Here is a 16,301-nt window from a genome sequence, read left to right on the forward strand (position 1 = left end):
ATGGACCAAGATAAATAAATATTATATAGTGTATATAGTCTGTAGTAATAATGAAAAAAAATGTGTATTTTTTTCAGGCTGTTTTATTCAAACCAATAAAATAAAACACTCTTACTTACACATTTGTAAGTGACTTTTATGCTGCGTTTAAGCTTTCAGAGGTTTGCCACTGGACTTAATATTTTTGTATATTTTCACAAGGCATGTTTATGGTGTGACATATTAGATGCTTTTGAAATTCATTTTTTCTCCTTTTATCAGTTTAATTTCAGATGGTTATTTGCGCTGCTGTAGCACGTGATTTTTCCCCATTTATTGCATTTTTATTGAATCTTGCAGGTTTATCTGAGGGTCACTCATCGGAAAGCCAGTATTTCCCACAGCACGTAAAGGTAGCAACACTTCCAGTGTGTATGTGGAGTAATATTTCAGTGTTGGCGCTTGCATGAGTCCACCCTGTTCTATTTACTGTAAAAATCCCCATCTGAGCTGCGTTAATATGCTAATCTATTAACTTTCAAAGCAGCAGACTAAACGTTTATTCAGCAGGAGGTCACATAAAATATTTAAAATCTAGGTCATCGTGAACTCAATCAATCCCGTGGGTGCAGTATTTGTTTACTGTGATTATTGATTCCTAAATGCTGCACACAGAGCAGGTTAAGAGGCTGTAATTAAATAAATGAGGCGTTTCTATAGGCGTTGTTCCCACCACTCAGACTGCATGTGAGCACAATGATTTTGATCTACTTCGACTGTCTGGCTGAGCAGTGGAACCTGCATCTCTCAGTGCTGTAATAAATCCCGTGGAATAATACAGAGAACACATATTATTAATAAGACTGGACTTACTCTGAATGTAAAATGACGCTGAATAATTTAAAATGGTCTAATAATAGGGGTAGCTAACACATGGTGGCTGTAAAAGTGTTTCTATCTTTGTACTGTATGCTTATGCAGTATCTATGTTGTTATGTAATATGCATCCATAAGTAACCTTGCGCACGAGGTCAGGGAAAAGTGGATATCACGCGCCCCCTGCTGTTAGAAGGAATCAGTGCAGCCTTTATAAGAACCTCTGAGAACTCAGGACATACACTGTATTTTTGCTCATTTAGCACATTATTTTCAATACACACACACACAAAGAAACAGCCAGTGGCAAACTGTCTTAAGAAGCAACGAACTGATTTTATGAACATGAATACTTGTCATTACAAAGACACTGTTACATGAATCTCCCTTCTTCTTTTTTTTCTTTCTTTTGGCAAAATAAGTCAAATGAACTTCGCCTCCATGTCAACTGAAAACAAAAAAAAAAAAAAAAAGAGCGAGAAACATTTTGGTCCGGTACATGAAGCCATGATGTTTGTATACACGTAAGTTATTCTGAAATCGCTTTTACATTCAGTAGCATCTCCTTTTAGCCCTCTAAGCGCATGCAGCCTAGGAGTGGAAAACACAGACTTTGAAGGAAACCTGACAAAAAAGGAAAAACAGTGACAAATGCAAAACATGTTCCACACACCCACTACAGGGAAAAGCCCGTCTTATCTGTCGAGGCGAGGCTGTTAAGGCTGTTATAACCATCTGCAGAGACTCACGATGCAGAGTCTGAACCGGCTCTTCCTTTGGACGACTGAGAGTTTTTAAAGAAGACGATGCTGACGTGTTTACCGGCGGGCTGGGGGGTGTTTTTTTTTTTTGCACTTTTAAGCAGGAGATGAAAGCAAAGTAGCAGCAGCAGCATCAGCGGCGTGTGTGTGTCGTGTCATATATGTGTGTGTTCCTGCAAAAATCATAGAGGCGTCTTTTCCTCGTGACTCCCACAGAGCCCTGAGGTGGCGTCTACTGGCACACAAACACCTTTTGACATATTTGACAACATGGGGGGGGGGGCAACCTCACACATACATGAATTTCATAATTACATTCACTCGTTTTTTTTCCTCCACAAACACGTAAACACTGACAGAGAGGAGAGAGAGAGGGAGGAGGGAGGTGGGGGTCAAACACCTCCCCAGAGGGTGAAAATACTCCAAAGGCATTGAAATGGCAGCGACTCCTCAAGTTCACTTCTCCCTCGGTTCCCAGAGATGGATGGGTGTGTGACCTAAGGTGGGGGGGGGGGGGGGGGGGGGGGGGTGTCAGATGAAAGGATTTCTCGACGTCCCTCGACTGGGGTAAACATTCCCCTGAAAGACAAGAGAGGGAGGGTGAGAACAAGCAGAGGGGGCTTTACTACACTTCCTGCAGTCTGCAGAAAAAAGAGAGCTTGCATAAAATATCAATTAGCCGCTTCCTTTTGTACCCCTGAAGTGCACTCGGTGGCACTTGTTTGCGCGCGCACTCACCGTGAACGGGTTCACCGACATCGGCCGAGGGACTTTGGGCTGAGAGTCGGACGCAGGGAAGGAGGCAAAACCTGCAACGCACACAACACGAGGGTATGAAAACACGCTGGCGTGAAGACAGCAGCAGCTCTGTTCTCGGTGTGTGAATTGGTATTCCTGAGCGGTTGCCAGCGGCCACTGTTGAAATAATGAAACATCTGAAGTGTGTTGGCGCCTCACGGCTCTTCAGTGTTTGATCTGCAGCCAGCGCACATACAGTACAGGCCACACCGGCAGCCACAGATGCAGCGTGCATGCAGGTTTTCAGTTTACGCTCATAAGTACTTGCATTTTTGATGAATCTGTGAAAAATGGCGATTAGAATTTCCTATAGGCTGATCTGATGTCTTTAAATTGTTTCTTTTATTTGGCCGGTTGAAAGATCACATCCAGAAAATAAGAAAAGAAGCCAGCTTTGCTTGAAAAATGACTTCAATGACGAATTAACTATGACACGAGGAGATTCACAAACTCACAGATTTTAGTTTCCGACCGTCAAATCCCAAACAAATCCCAAATCCCGCACAAAATATTGGTCCTTAACAAATAAAATAATGTGAAAAAGCTCTACCATTGGCTTCCTGGTTGGTGGCTGACTCAGCGGGCGCTGGGAAAGGGGCGGATGGAGGAAAAACGGAGGTGGGCGAGGTGACAAACGCACTGGAGTCACCTGGAGAAAAGATATACACCCACATACAGTGAGATGAGACACAGCTATACTGCACATATACTGGATGTTTATATCTACTGTTTGGTACTAATCAGAAGAAAAATGGAGACCGTGCTCAAACATTTAAAGAATGTAACCTGGAGAGCCTTTGCACAGCAGAACATGCAAAAAAGCCTCCAATTCAACAAAACTGGATTACAGAATTGGTCACAAATCATTAATTATAGTCAAAATTGGGTATAAAAAGGGATACAGTTGCAAGCAATGATTGTGTTAACAATAAATTAAGTTTCAGGGAATCAGCTGGTGTATGAAATGCTTCATACTTCTCCTTTGACCTCCAAACAGTTGAAAAAGCTAAATCTTACTGGACAATTTTAACTTTCCTCTGCAGAAGAGTAATGCCTGAAGGACCCTGAACCCGACTCTCACCTCCTGATGCGTTGCTGAAGGGGTTACTGGGGGAGAGGGCAACAGGCTGCTGGGAGCTGGAGCTGGAGCTGAATGGGTTGGGGAAATCTGAGACACACACAGGGAAGGGGGGGGGATAATAGTGGTGAGTGTGGTGGCACATTCCTGTCTATTCGAACAGCACTGCTCTGAGTCACACACATGCATCCTAATTAGAGGTATTGGACGGCTTTAGAGATGAAGGAGCTGAAGTTAAATACAGTGCAGGGTGGCAGGGAGGATCAATGCAGTTCGTGTTCGGTACTTACTTGCAAAGGTTTGGGAGCTGGAGGCTGCATCGACACCGGGGGAACTGTGTGAAAGCAGAAAAACGCAGGATCGATCAGAATATGACCTTTAAAGGGCTCCACACGCAGGAAATTTATAAATCTGTCATGGTAAACAAAAGCTGATTTGATTCTTTGGTCTCTACCTGGCAGGAGTAGAGCTGGACGAGAGCCTGCTGCCGAAGATGGTGCTGTACTGCGGAGGACCACCAGGTGGAGCTGCAGACAAGCGAGTCACAACACACCACAACGTAACCTCAGGGCTCTAAGGGGAGCTAATTCAAGAGATCAAGTGCTACTACTATCTTGAAATGTGAGTTAAAATAATCCCTACTAAGGGTACAAACAGTTGATCTAAAGCATGCAAGTCATCGGAGAACAAAAGCAATACAAATCCCTGAATAAAATATCGTCTCCGTGTCCATCGTGGTATGAATCAAACTGAGGCGGGGCAGAAAATCAATAACCTCATTACTCTGCCAGGCAGGGGAGGCTGCGATGAAGGTGGAGAACAACAAAGCTTCTTGTAGAAAGCTTGAGGGAGTCTCACGTGAACGCTATGCATTAAAAACCACCACCTTGGTTATTAGAGGTGATGTCAAAAACGTATCGACAGGGTCCTTCGAATCGGACTGTGCACGATCTGGAGCAAACACAATGAGCATAATTCAGCTGCTGAGAGCCTTGGCATTTGGAATAAGGATGTTATGCAACCTAGTTGAGCTGGCCGTGACAATCTGCATCACACGCACACTCCAACTCTGCCTCTCAGTCTATCTTTTACCTTGTAGTGGAAGAAGTTCTCAGGGCCTTAACTGCAGTAAAAGCGTAAGTACACATAGTGTGAGAATAATCCAATACAACTGTTCTGTGAAATATTCCCTTCATCAGTCACTGAAATGAAATCTTCTCAGAGGTTTAGAGGTGGCCAGAGCTGGACACTGCTTTTTCATAAGGGGTCACGACCCAAAATGAGTTAGAGCCGCTGGATTAATCTTTAACAAAGTGCTGCATTGTATTAGCTTATCATGTGTTTTCATTTCTGAAATCTTTATAACTTGCAACCATGTCTGTGGATAAATGCAGGGTATTAAAAAGTGCATGAGTTACAGTACTTAGATCGCTAAAAGCATCTACTCACAACCACAATATTTCCCACCTGTGCTCGATGATGTGTCAGAGAAGACGCTGTCCAGCTGTAACACCGCGGCGTATCTGTCCTGGGGGTTGGAGCCGCTGACCGGCGTCGTCGTCTGGCCCATGTTTCCAGGCTGCTGCTGCTGCTGCTGCTGATGCTGCTGGGAAAGAGACTGGGGCAGAGGCTGAGCCTGGGGGTGGTTCAGACCTCCAAAGTCGACGCTGAGAGACTTGGGGAAGGCCCTGAAGGGCCCCGTGGTCCCTGAGGTCGATATTGTACGACCTGAGAGCGAGAAAACCGGACTGAGCTTCAGTGCAAAAGCAGCAGAGGAGACTAGTTTATCTGCTCTCAAACCTGAAGGGCCAGTATCAGTTTATTCATAACTGTTCAGGTTTTAAAGAAATAGTTTACCCAGTCGTCATGCAATAGTCATGAAAAGGTTCACTAAAAATTTCATTATGTGCACAGACAAACTGCATCTGCTGATGAAGGTCATCATCAAAAGCAGAACAGCCACTAAATGGACCTTGAGGTGAGACTGTTTTGTCAAGAGGCTGAAACAAATCTTTCAAAAGCTACTTAAGAAACAGAGTGCTTTATCATGCTAAACCCAGGTCGATGCATGCACATTCATCAGATTTCATCCGAACAGATTTTGTTATATATTAATATAGAAATTACATCATTGATCATGAGGAAAAAAAGGGCAAAATTCCTTTAAGGGTAATCACACCTGGGTCGTATTTTTACATATTTTGGAGTCTAAACGACTTTTTTCTTCTTCTTTTTTTTTTTTTTTGACCAGAAAGCCACTATTTCACTCTGCTAAAAGCCACCAAACACCATTTACAGAAACACTAATTTTACCACACAGAACATGGGAGCTGCGAGTCTACCACAGCCTTGATCAGTTTGCTTGTTTGCATTATAAAACACCAAAGTTTTAACACGTTAATGTGTTAAACGAACAAAAAAGTCACACAAGAACACAAACAAACAAATTGGTCGAGGCAGCGGTAGACCAACAAATCCTGTGTTGTCTGGGGTAAAATTATTGTTTTTGTCAAAGGAGTCTGGTGGCTTTGAGGACAGTGAAAAAGCAGCTGTGTCTGGATCTCTGTAGGGATCCTTTCCATAATGTTGTCAGACACCCAAAACAAGCACTTTCAGTAGATGGACTTTGATGTGTGCAATTGCCCCCAAGGATTACACTGCAGCCATCGCAGCCTGTTTCTCGGCTAGCAGTTGAAGCAAACTACTGGACCAATTCAAACCTTTTGCACCCATTGGAGTTTTAGACTCAAAAATATGTCAAACTAGAGCTCAGGCTTAAAAATACCAGAATTACCCTTTAAGCCATATCATATAAACACTAAAAAAAAAAAAAAAAAGCAATTTATCTCATGCTATTTTAGTATCTTCATGCTATGAGGTTTGTCAAAAGCAGTATTAGCTTGACTTATTAATTAGCATGTACCTTCTTCATGGCTAAGCATGAACAAAAAGCAGCAAGCCAACAAGTTCTTGGATAGTTTTCAAAAACTCCAACCACAAAAATACAATCACTGGACAATAACAAAGGCAGGAAACTGCGATCACCATCTTTGCAGATAGCAAGCTTTCCACACACATTAGCCACAAAGCATGCTAGTATCAGCCAAAATTGTTAGCATGGGGATACAAATGAAAATGGGTATTGTTTTTATAAACAGAGCTTGTTTTCCTCTGTCAGCTGAGGAGTCAGTGACAGAGACCAGACCAGACTTGACCTGATACAGATTATCTGAAGACACAAAGCATGCAAAAGTCAAGCAGCATGTTTCTGGGATATGCTCATACCCTGCTGCCGGGCTACAGATACGGCCTATCTTTACAAACATACCTGAACTATCTGGAATACTTGTTTGGGATGTTGATGTGTATTGTGGGATTACAGCTGCGCCCTACATAGTTTTCAAGTGCTTCAACGCCGACGTGGTGCTAAATATCAGCGGCCCTCTGCTGACGGGTGCAGCAGCAGCTACGGCCTAAAAATAGCATTACTTTAAACTTCTTCTTTTTCCTCAGAGGGAACAGTGTGTGTGAGCGTCTCTCCTTGACCCTTCCAGCCTTCAGATCTGGGCTTTGAAGTGGGAAACCTGACTGATGAAGAAAAATATCGACCCAATTTGCGGCATGTGACACTGGCCAGCCGTGACTCGGATGGCTAAGTGAATGTAGAGCGCCGTGCCGTCTCTCAAACAGCTCTAAAAGGAAGGCAAATTCGCATGCACGTGAGGCAAAGTCAGCGCCAGCACGGCACTCAGATCGGCCGTTTTATTATGAATGATAAAGCACGGAAGAGCTTATTGATCTCAGCCATTCAGCACACACTCAAATGCATCGGATGGTGCCGTGTCTTACCTAAAGTGAAGTGGTTTTTGAAAGAGCTACTGGCTACGAGTTGGAGGAAGAGAGAGGAATGAGAAGAGACAGAACAGAAAGAGGGAAAAAGGAGTGGATAAAAGAGAGGAGAAAGTGTCACTCGTGTCATATGAAACTGCTTTCCCTGCTGTCGTCTGGGACCAGCTGAGCAATCTGTTGATTCAAAATTCATCAAAAAGAAACCCCAGTGCGCTAAAATGATAACATGGGGCCATTTTCAACATGCATGAGAAGCATGATACGGCAAAAAAAACAGTCAAGCTGAACATTACGACTGTAAGGGAAGTAGCTCTATCTTTGTCCTTCCTAAAGTGACACTTAGAGTCGACAGTGACGAGCGGACGGTGAGAATCAAAGAAAATATTCAACAATCTGCACACTCTGGATAACTATGCATTAGGCTACTACCATTAGCTTTAAACTGCCAAAACTCTTTCTAGAAGTAGATGAAAGCTGCTTAAAGGCTGGCGTTTCTACATTTTTCTAACTTTCAACATATTCCATGAAAAAGACCCAAAACAACAAGGCGCTAGTCCGTCTCTTTGTGACCTCTCTAACCTCAGCCCCGAGCGCACTGCTTCCTCCTTAAACTGGTCACAAAAAAAGCTTCATCATTTCTTGAAACAGCTGCACACTGTAGTTTTTAGCAAATGTCACATAAACAGGTGGAAATTGTGCATATTTGGGGACTATTTTCAGCGGTGGATTAATATACATTTTCTGCTCTATTGAATATTCACAAGATGATCACGATGAATGTGGGACTGATTCAAGCGTGTTAATATAGTTTAAATAACAGGGATACTCTCTATTTTCATTTGTCATATGTTAGATATTCTATGATATTTATAAATGGATCTGAAAGTTGTTTTCATTTGTGTGTGTGATGATTTGTGAGCATGTTTAGTCTGAAAACTCAATAAAAATATTTGAACATGACATTTTCCTGTTTGATTGAGACCAGAAAAGAATAGAAAATGAGGGGGTCATTGGGGGACACACCTGAGGGCCGTGGGAGGGCGGGGAAGGAGGGGGCGTGGCTCTGAGCTCCCAGCGCTGATGACAGGGAGCCTGGCCGCTGTCTTTCTATCCCACACAGGGTGGGATCTACATCAGAGGGAGAGAGCAGACAAAGAAAACACAAACAGGTGAAGGGATCGATCACATTCAGTCCAGAAATATCAACTCGTCTGACCCAGATCGACCTCCCACCTTTCAGAGGGGGGTCTCTGAAGCTTTGGGAGCGCGACGGCCGAGCGGTGAACACGTCCGTCCGCATGTCGGCGGGCGAGATCGCGGGAGCTCGATCCCATGACGGCAGCTGGGACTGAGACTGAGGGACAAGAGACAGAAAAGACAGAGGCAGATGGGAGGCAGAAAGGGAGAGACAAAGGCAGAAGAAGTGAGTTTCTTTCATGCTTTCTCAATAATTCATAAGCAGCAGCTTTGATGTCGAGGCTACCTGAACCTCTCGCTGTCCGACCCATCAGTCTTTGTCTCTCCGCTGCAGTGCGGAAGTGAATTCAGGTCGCTTCTTCACCTTCGATTCTCTTCTTCTTTTCTGCACACGCTTTGAACAACTTGTGTCTTTCTCAATTCCTCTTTTTTTCTACCACACCCGCCCACTTTCTCTCCTGAATCCTCATCTCTCGCGCTCACTACTCTCCCCTTCATCTTCATTACTCTCACCGTCCATTACATGCTCAATCAGGATACATTAAGCTCTCTCACCAGTGGCCTTGTGGACCTGGCGTTGGGGGGCAGGTTATGGGAGGGGGCCTGGCTCGCTAAGGGACCATGGGAAGGGGGCGCAGCCTGGACCCCAGGGCTCCATGGACCCTCGACTTCCCTCCGGTTCTTGCTTTTGGAAAAATGCCTGGAAGAGACGGGCGATTTAGTGCTGTTAAAATGAGACTGTGTGACTGACTTGCTTCATAAAAAGCACAATTAAGCCTTGAAAAGATTTAGCTATCCACCAAACATCATGACGAAGAACATTTTTCAGGGCTTGAAACTAAATTCAAAACAATGACTGTTCTTTTATTCCCACCATGGAAGCAGCTCTTATCCTTGAGCTAATTTTTCTGAGTGGGCGTCCCCATTTCAAACGGCGAATGTCTAAATTTGGAACAGACGTCATCAATTGTTGTTTGGATTTAATTTTGCTCCGTTATTCCCTTTTGATTTCTCAGCCAAAACAGTTCAATTAATCATTAAGAAAATGGACAGAAAATTGATTGACACATGATTAATCCTTGAAACATCTTTTCAAGACAATCTACAGCCGTGCTAGCAGCTCTGTGAAGCTGTATTGAGGCACACTAAGCTATGAGCTAAATGCTAACTTCATCATGCTAAGATACTCACAATAATAATAATAATGACAATAAAAACTTTACTTGTATACATCCTTCCCTCAAAGAGCTTTATATCAAAATGCAAAGCCCTTCAAGATACAACAATGAAAATGCTAACACGCTAATATTTAGCACATAGCCTATAAAGCTCACCATCTTAGTTTAGCATTGTAGCATGTTAACGTTTGTTAATACTAGCACTGAACAGCTGAAGCTGATGGATAATGTCATTAGTTTTCCAGGTACTTGGTCATTATCAGGGTCATTATGATTTCAAAATAATGACACTACATGGAAAGTAAACTAAACGCTGACATCAGCCTCATAACATTCTGACAATAACGATGTTATTCAGAGGGTATGATCGTTGTTGGCATCTTAGTTTAGCATGTTAGCATGCAAACATTTGTTAATTAGCACAAAACACCCAATTACAGCTGAGGCTGACAGGTGACGGCATTAGCTTTCCATGCACTTGGTCATCATCCGAAGTTTTGGACAAATTAAAACTTTGTCATAATGATGCTAAATGAACCAAATGCTAATATCAGCATGCTAACATTCGTACAACTGCAATGTTGTTTAGCAGGTATAATCTTTCCAACTGATGCCATCTTAGTTTAGCATATTAGCATGATAACATTTGCTATTTAGCACCAAACAGCACAGAACAGCCGAGGCTATCATTAGTACGTTAAGCTGCAGAAGAAACCAAAACTCTCACCACTTTTTCTTCTCATATTTGTCCTGAAGGAACTCTTTGAACTTCTGAGAGTCCTTCATGTCGGAGCAACCGTCCGTCTTTGGGTCAAACACGCACAGCCAAGTCCTCCTGCCCACCTGAACACACACATTTTGCGAGAAAACAAAACAAAACAAAAAAAAAAACGTGAGAATTTGGCAGGTCGTGCTAACAACGATCGTTGCATATGTTTGACATTTACACCTCAGAGGAAAACGCAAACAGATTTCCTCATCAGTCAGAGTCAGAGTGCGGCAAATATTGCTGCCTATGAATCACCACTGGCCGAATCACTCTTCAGAGGATGATGTGGAGGAAAAGCTGGACGATACACACCTCTGCCTCTCCTCACATTATACTTGACTCACACACACACACACACAGACACACACACACACAGATCCTGGCCAACAGAGAGCTGACAAAAACAGCACTCATCCTGATAGCCTGAAACACTTCACCCTTTACTTGTGTGATATAAGCTCATGAGAGCGCTGCCTACACCAGCGGTTTCCAAAATGGGTGCTGCACATTTATCACAAGGCTTCATTACATGAAAAAACACACTTACATTAATCACATTGTTAAGATTTATGTTTACGTTAAAATGTTAAATATGCCGCAGCTAAGGTTGGTGATGCAGCTCGACTGATAAGGGATTTCTGATGGTGATATCGATATTTCACCACTTGGAATTTAATTTGGAGACTATTATGATAATTGATTAACTGTGTACTTTTTTTCAAGCACAAACAGCAAATACTTATTGATTCCAGCTGTTTTCTTTACCCTATGTGATCATAAACCGAAAGATTTGGGGCTTTAGACTGTTCATCAGGCATTTACAGACCTGAATTAAGAATTTAAGAAAATGTTCTGCAGATTAATTCACAATAAAATGAATCATTAGTTTTTAATCTTTTTTCATATATCTTATAAATACATCACATAACACATTTTTTATTAGGATCCCTTTCATGTGTTTTTGTGACTAAGATGTGTGAGCGGGGACGTTTCACAGTTAAAAAGGGGTGTCCTGGTTTACAAAAGTTTGGGAACCACTGGCCTAAACACACACACACAGGAAATAGATGGTGGTTTGGGTGGGACAGACAGTGCTTCTTTGGCACTAGCATTCTTCCCAAAAAATGCCCGACCACAAGAACTGGTTCAACTGGTCGCAGCCACCGGGGAAGGTTCATGTTCCATATCGGGACCAGAAACTGAGTTTAAAAAAAGGAAGTGATGAGCTGCAGCTCCTCAGATGACTTTACAAGACTCAATAATGCTTTCGAATGCGTTTCCGTGTCTGTAAAGTGACGCCCAGGTGAGTGCCACTCACCTCATTGCCATGGTTTTGGAGGAATTCCACTTCCTGTTGGGAGAAGGTTGTCATGGAGATAGACTTGACTCTGTGGGGAGGGTTGAGGCCTCTCCTGGGACACAGAGGGGAGAGGAGGGAGGAATTGGGAGGTAAATAGGGCATAAAAACATTAAAGGTGGGTCAATAGTCTCCAAAGAAACGGGAAAAGGTGGACAGAGCAGGTGTTAGAGGTTGGTGTGGGCGGGATTGGTGTGGAATGTGTGCCACACACACCCCTCTGTGACAGATACGTTTTCAGTAACCAGAACCTCTTATTTTCTCCATGCTGGGTGGGTGTGTGTGTGAGGTGGCGGTGGTGGGTGTGGGTGGGGAGGGGGGACACAAAGTGGGACACTGCTGTACATGTGCAGGATATTGCGCAATAAAGTGCTGAAACCGTCTTCCTGAGGAGCGTTAGGACCAGGCTGAACATGCAGAACAAAATGTGACAGCGCACGCACACACACACACACATACACACACACAGGCGCGCGCCCACACTGGAGAGGAGCCTAGAGAGAGAGAGGGGGGAGAGAGAGGTGGTGTCAAACCTGCACCATGACGAAATGAACCGTAACTCAGAGCTGGAAAATGACCAACTAGCGGTCTGTCGTTTATGAAGCTGAGAAAGAGAGAGAGGTGGACACTGCGTAAATTAATCTGTGCGCACAACCTCGACTGTTGCACCGCACCAACACTCCCTGAAAAAAAAAAAAGAAAATAACACACAGTAAATGTGGCTCTGGGGTGGTGCAATCTAAGGCCTGCCACTTTTACTCTACAGCTCTGTCAGTTATGTGTTTGTCCTCCCACTGACGCTGAAATGTGCAGTAAATAAACCCAGGAGGCGCGGCAGGTTTTTTTTTTTTTTTTTTTTACTCACAGCATTCCGGAGCACGATGTGCAGACGAAGCTGCCCACCGTGATGTCGGTGTAAGTCACCCCGGGCTGGTTGCACTCGAAGCAGTGTTTGTTTACTCCAGACTGGGCCAGCTCCCGGACCTTGCGGGCGCAGATCTCTTGGTTGTCCCGGTGCTTTCGGTTCGACATTTTATCGCCCCCGGTGCCTGGCTGACAGGCTCGATGTGAAGCCGGTAACCCTCCTCCTGAATCACCTCCCGTTCACTACATAGAGCACTTCACGCCCGCATTATGGGAGCGCGTTTATGCGGCTTCACCCTCAATGCGAGACTACGCGGAGGAGAGGCGCGTCAAGCGACACAGACAGAGGCGCGGGCACACCGGAAATCCTGCAGGTTGCCTTCAAAGTAAGAGCAAATAACAGGTGGCGCTTGAGATAACGGTCAATGTTACATTTAGGTTGCCTGTTTCTTTAAAAATTTGCTCCAATATAACCGCTGGTTACCTCATCAAACTGTTAGTAGGCCAAGGTATTTTCCAGTGTCTCTGTGTGTATTCTGTGATTCAGCTGTTTTTAGGGTACTTTGACATGAAGACACAGAGAAAAAAGAGAAAAATGTCACAGTTTATGGTGCATATTTAAAGTTTCCTTTTAACCTTGAACCGCAGTTGACCAAAGAAGCTCACCATGAGGTCCAGTTAACAGCTGTTTTGGAGCTTTTGGTTGTGTCACATGACCTCCAACAGATGGGATTTGCCCAGTTGTCATGGAGATGTAGACGTTAAAATTTCCATTTTTTTTCTCATCCATGCTGGCTTAAAAATTGAGACTGAACTCTCATCTGTCGAGGAAGATGTAATACGATCGACAGCCTCACAACAGTTCCTAATGGATCTGAGGAATCTTGTATTTATGTGTTTGTTTATAATCGGAGCAGGAGACCAGAGCCCTAGACCCTCACGTGGGGCCTTCAGGTACCTGGTTGTCTGTGTAGAAAATACTGGTCTTTTGATAAATTAGTAAATTTGTTTGGTAATGTGCATCACTAAAGCACAGTATAAATGATGAGGGCCTTCAGGTGGCTCCTGCAGATTTTACTAACTATGCTGCCCTGTCTTGTCGAGTGAAATCTAATTTGTTGTTTTGGGTATTTTTGATGCTTTTATTTGATAGCTGACAGTGAAGAAATAATGGGAAATGAGGGGAGGGAGAACTGGGGAATGACATGCAACAAAGGTCCTTGACCAGACATGAACTGAAGATGGTACCGTTTATGGTGAGCATGTTAACCCCTAAGTCACCGTGGTGTCCCTAAAATCTACTTCTAATACTTTTAATAATCCAGTTGATAATACAATTTGCTCACTTGGTGCATATTCTTAAACATTGTATTTGATCAAAAGGATAATAGGAGACAGTAATTCATTTTTGCCCATGGCCCATGAGCAGGCTGTGGGATACAGCAACCCAGTCATGGGTATGGATGATGAGCCAGCTCTGTTCTGAGCTGTGACAAATACTGTATGCAAACGACCCACTGCCAGCCAGGCTTTTATTTTGAAAAACATGGGACACCTTAAATTGTGTCTGATTTGACACTTGGACAGATGCGCAGGGAATCTCCTGTCAAAGGCAAATGAGAACCTGTCGAGCAGCCAAGTTTAACATAAAAAACACACGTGTTATTACTCTTTCTGAGTGTCTGACTTCGCAGCGCTCTCTGTGTGCGCCATTTACGCACACGCCCCCGGGTTTTTTTGGCGCATCGCTGCGCTCCTGACGCTCCAGTGCGCTGTGAAAAGGAGACAGATTGTTTTGAGAGGGCTAAAATAAGGACAGGTGGGGAAAGGGATGACATAGTAAAGGTTTTTTTTGATGAATATCTCTTTAAATTAAAAGTACATAAAAAGTTGATAGTTGTTGTTGGTTGCATGTTTCATAAATAGACCTATTCAATATTCCTATGCGATTTTGGTGCATGGGATCATTTTAAATATAGGTTATTAGAAAGCTCTTGGTCTTCAGAGAACATCTCAGGGCTATTTATTTTGATGAAGCAACGTAGCAACGCAGCTACGCCCTTTCTCTGACGTCTATGAAGATGTATGTGAGATATTCACACACTGGTACACAGTCAGTGCTGCGGTCAGTGAAGGCATCACGGTGCTGTGATCCTCTGTCAGACAGACTCACAGGGAAAGAGGATAATCTGCAACATGAAGGAAGAAAACAGTGTCATTGTTATCACATGAGCTAGTTGGACCCTGCAAGACGGCAGTGACTGTGTCTGGTCAGCAGGGGGGGTCACACACATCATGAGATAGATAGATAGATAGATAGATAGATAGATAGATAGATAGATTGTTCGTTACAACACTCACATAAGCAGACAAGCCTGTTGAGCCACTGTAATTACACTTCTCTGCTCAGCAACAGTCAACCACAGGCTTCAGCGTGTCTGACAACAACACAAGTCTGTGGTGATGATGACAAAGTGCAGATCACTTATTTACTGTTGCCCAACACATTGACATGAGTTGTTTTGTCTCAGACCTGTGATATATGGAAGCCCATTTATGCCAAAAAAAAAGTAAGTTATGACGCACTTAAGTCACACATTTGACTTAGTAACGCATATTGTTTACTTAGTGAACCTTATCTTTAACTTAGTATAAGACTGGGAAAGTTGTGGAATGCTCCAAAAACACCTGTTTGGAACATTTCACAGGTAAACAGGTTGATTGGTAACAGGGTCTATTGTTGTATTTTTTTGTCTGAATACTCCACATCATAATAACAACTGTGTAATTTTATTTATTTGAGATAACACAAAAAACTGCAGCAATAATATATTTTTTCCATGCAAACAAATTAGCTCCTCTCCAATGTTTGCAGTGGCATTTCTATATCGTTTTTGATTTAATAAATCTTAATTTTGACTTAATCTCAGTTTTGCAAAGTCATAACTTTCAGTTAGCATTTCAAAAATTTACATTACTACTTTTTTCTAACTTGGTCTCACTTTAAACTCAGTATCTCACAATTTTAGTCTTATAGTCTCACTTTTCTAAACTCACAATCTCATCAGTCTGACTTCTCTTCGGTATTCTTATTTCTATCGTGTGTTATTTTTAACCTGTCATCTCACCTGTCTTGGCAGGAATGGACTTCCATAGGACGCAGCCTTCTTCACACCTCAACAAAAGCACAACAGACAAAGTTGTCAGACGAGAATATACACCCACTCTCTCTGCAAATGAAGCTTACATTTCATTGAAACTGAGAAGTCACATACACTTACAGAAACTGGAGAACTGAGGGGGAGAAAATGTCCACATGGCCTCCTGTGCTGTAAAATATCAAATATCAGAGTTACATTACAGGCAATTAAACTGCAGAATATTGAGTTTACTTATGGAGTTGAGTCTAAAATTTGTATCAGGGACTGTTTTTTTTAGTCTGCCCTCTAATTTTTTTTTTGCAGTGTCCTACTTCTAAACCACAACTTGCCATGAGTAAGAAACCCGGAAATAGAGAGATGTGAGCTGGAGGGTTGGACCTCGTGTATGTGTGTGAGTGGAGAGAGAGAGAGAGAGAGAGAGAGAGAGAGAGAGA

General features: G+C 43.1%; 1 protein-coding gene across 2 annotated transcripts; it reads right to left on the reverse strand.

The window, feature by feature from the left end:
* Window positions 1-1,171: 1,171 nt before the first annotated feature.
* agfg2 (ArfGAP with FG repeats 2) lies at window positions 1,172-13,042 on the reverse strand. Of its 2 annotated transcripts, XM_076724783.1 has the most exons (14): window positions 12,708-13,042; window positions 11,804-11,897; window positions 10,444-10,559; window positions 9,094-9,238; window positions 8,575-8,695; window positions 8,365-8,469; window positions 7,342-7,374; window positions 4,960-5,220; window positions 3,947-4,019; window positions 3,783-3,826; window positions 3,496-3,582; window positions 2,965-3,063; window positions 2,355-2,425; window positions 1,172-2,195 (listed from the first exon to the last, which is right to left on the reverse strand). In XM_076724783.1, exons 1-14 carry the CDS (start codon window positions 12,872-12,874, stop codon window positions 2,148-2,150), a joined length of 1,464 nt encoding a protein of 487 aa, XP_076580898.1. In that variant the 5' UTR covers window positions 12,875-13,042; the 3' UTR covers window positions 1,172-2,147. The 2 variants fall into 2 exon arrangements, with proteins under 2 accessions (XP_076580898.1, XP_076580900.1); XM_076724785.1 differs by lacking the exon at window positions 7,342-7,374.
* Between the last annotated feature and the right edge of the window lie 3,259 nt (window positions 13,043-16,301).

This window comes from Chaetodon auriga, chromosome 24 (genome assembly GCF_051107435.1).
Source record: "Chaetodon auriga isolate fChaAug3 chromosome 24, fChaAug3.hap1, whole genome shotgun sequence".
NCBI classification, from domain to species: Eukaryota; Metazoa; Chordata; class Actinopteri; order Chaetodontiformes; family Chaetodontidae; genus Chaetodon; species Chaetodon auriga.

Coding starts and splice junctions, on each gene's coding strand:
- agfg2 (XM_076724783.1), bottom strand. CDS start 12,874: ATGTCGAACCGAAAGCACCGGGACAACCAAGAGATCTGCGCCCGCAAG. Junction 11,898..12,707: donor ACATCGTGCTCCGGAATGCT/GTGAGTAAAAAA, acceptor TCTGTGTCCCAG/GAGAGGCCTCAACCCTCCCC. Junction 10,560..11,803: donor TCCAAAACCATGGCAATGAG/GTGAGTGGCACT, acceptor GTGTGTGTTCAG/GTGGGCAGGAGGACTTGGCT.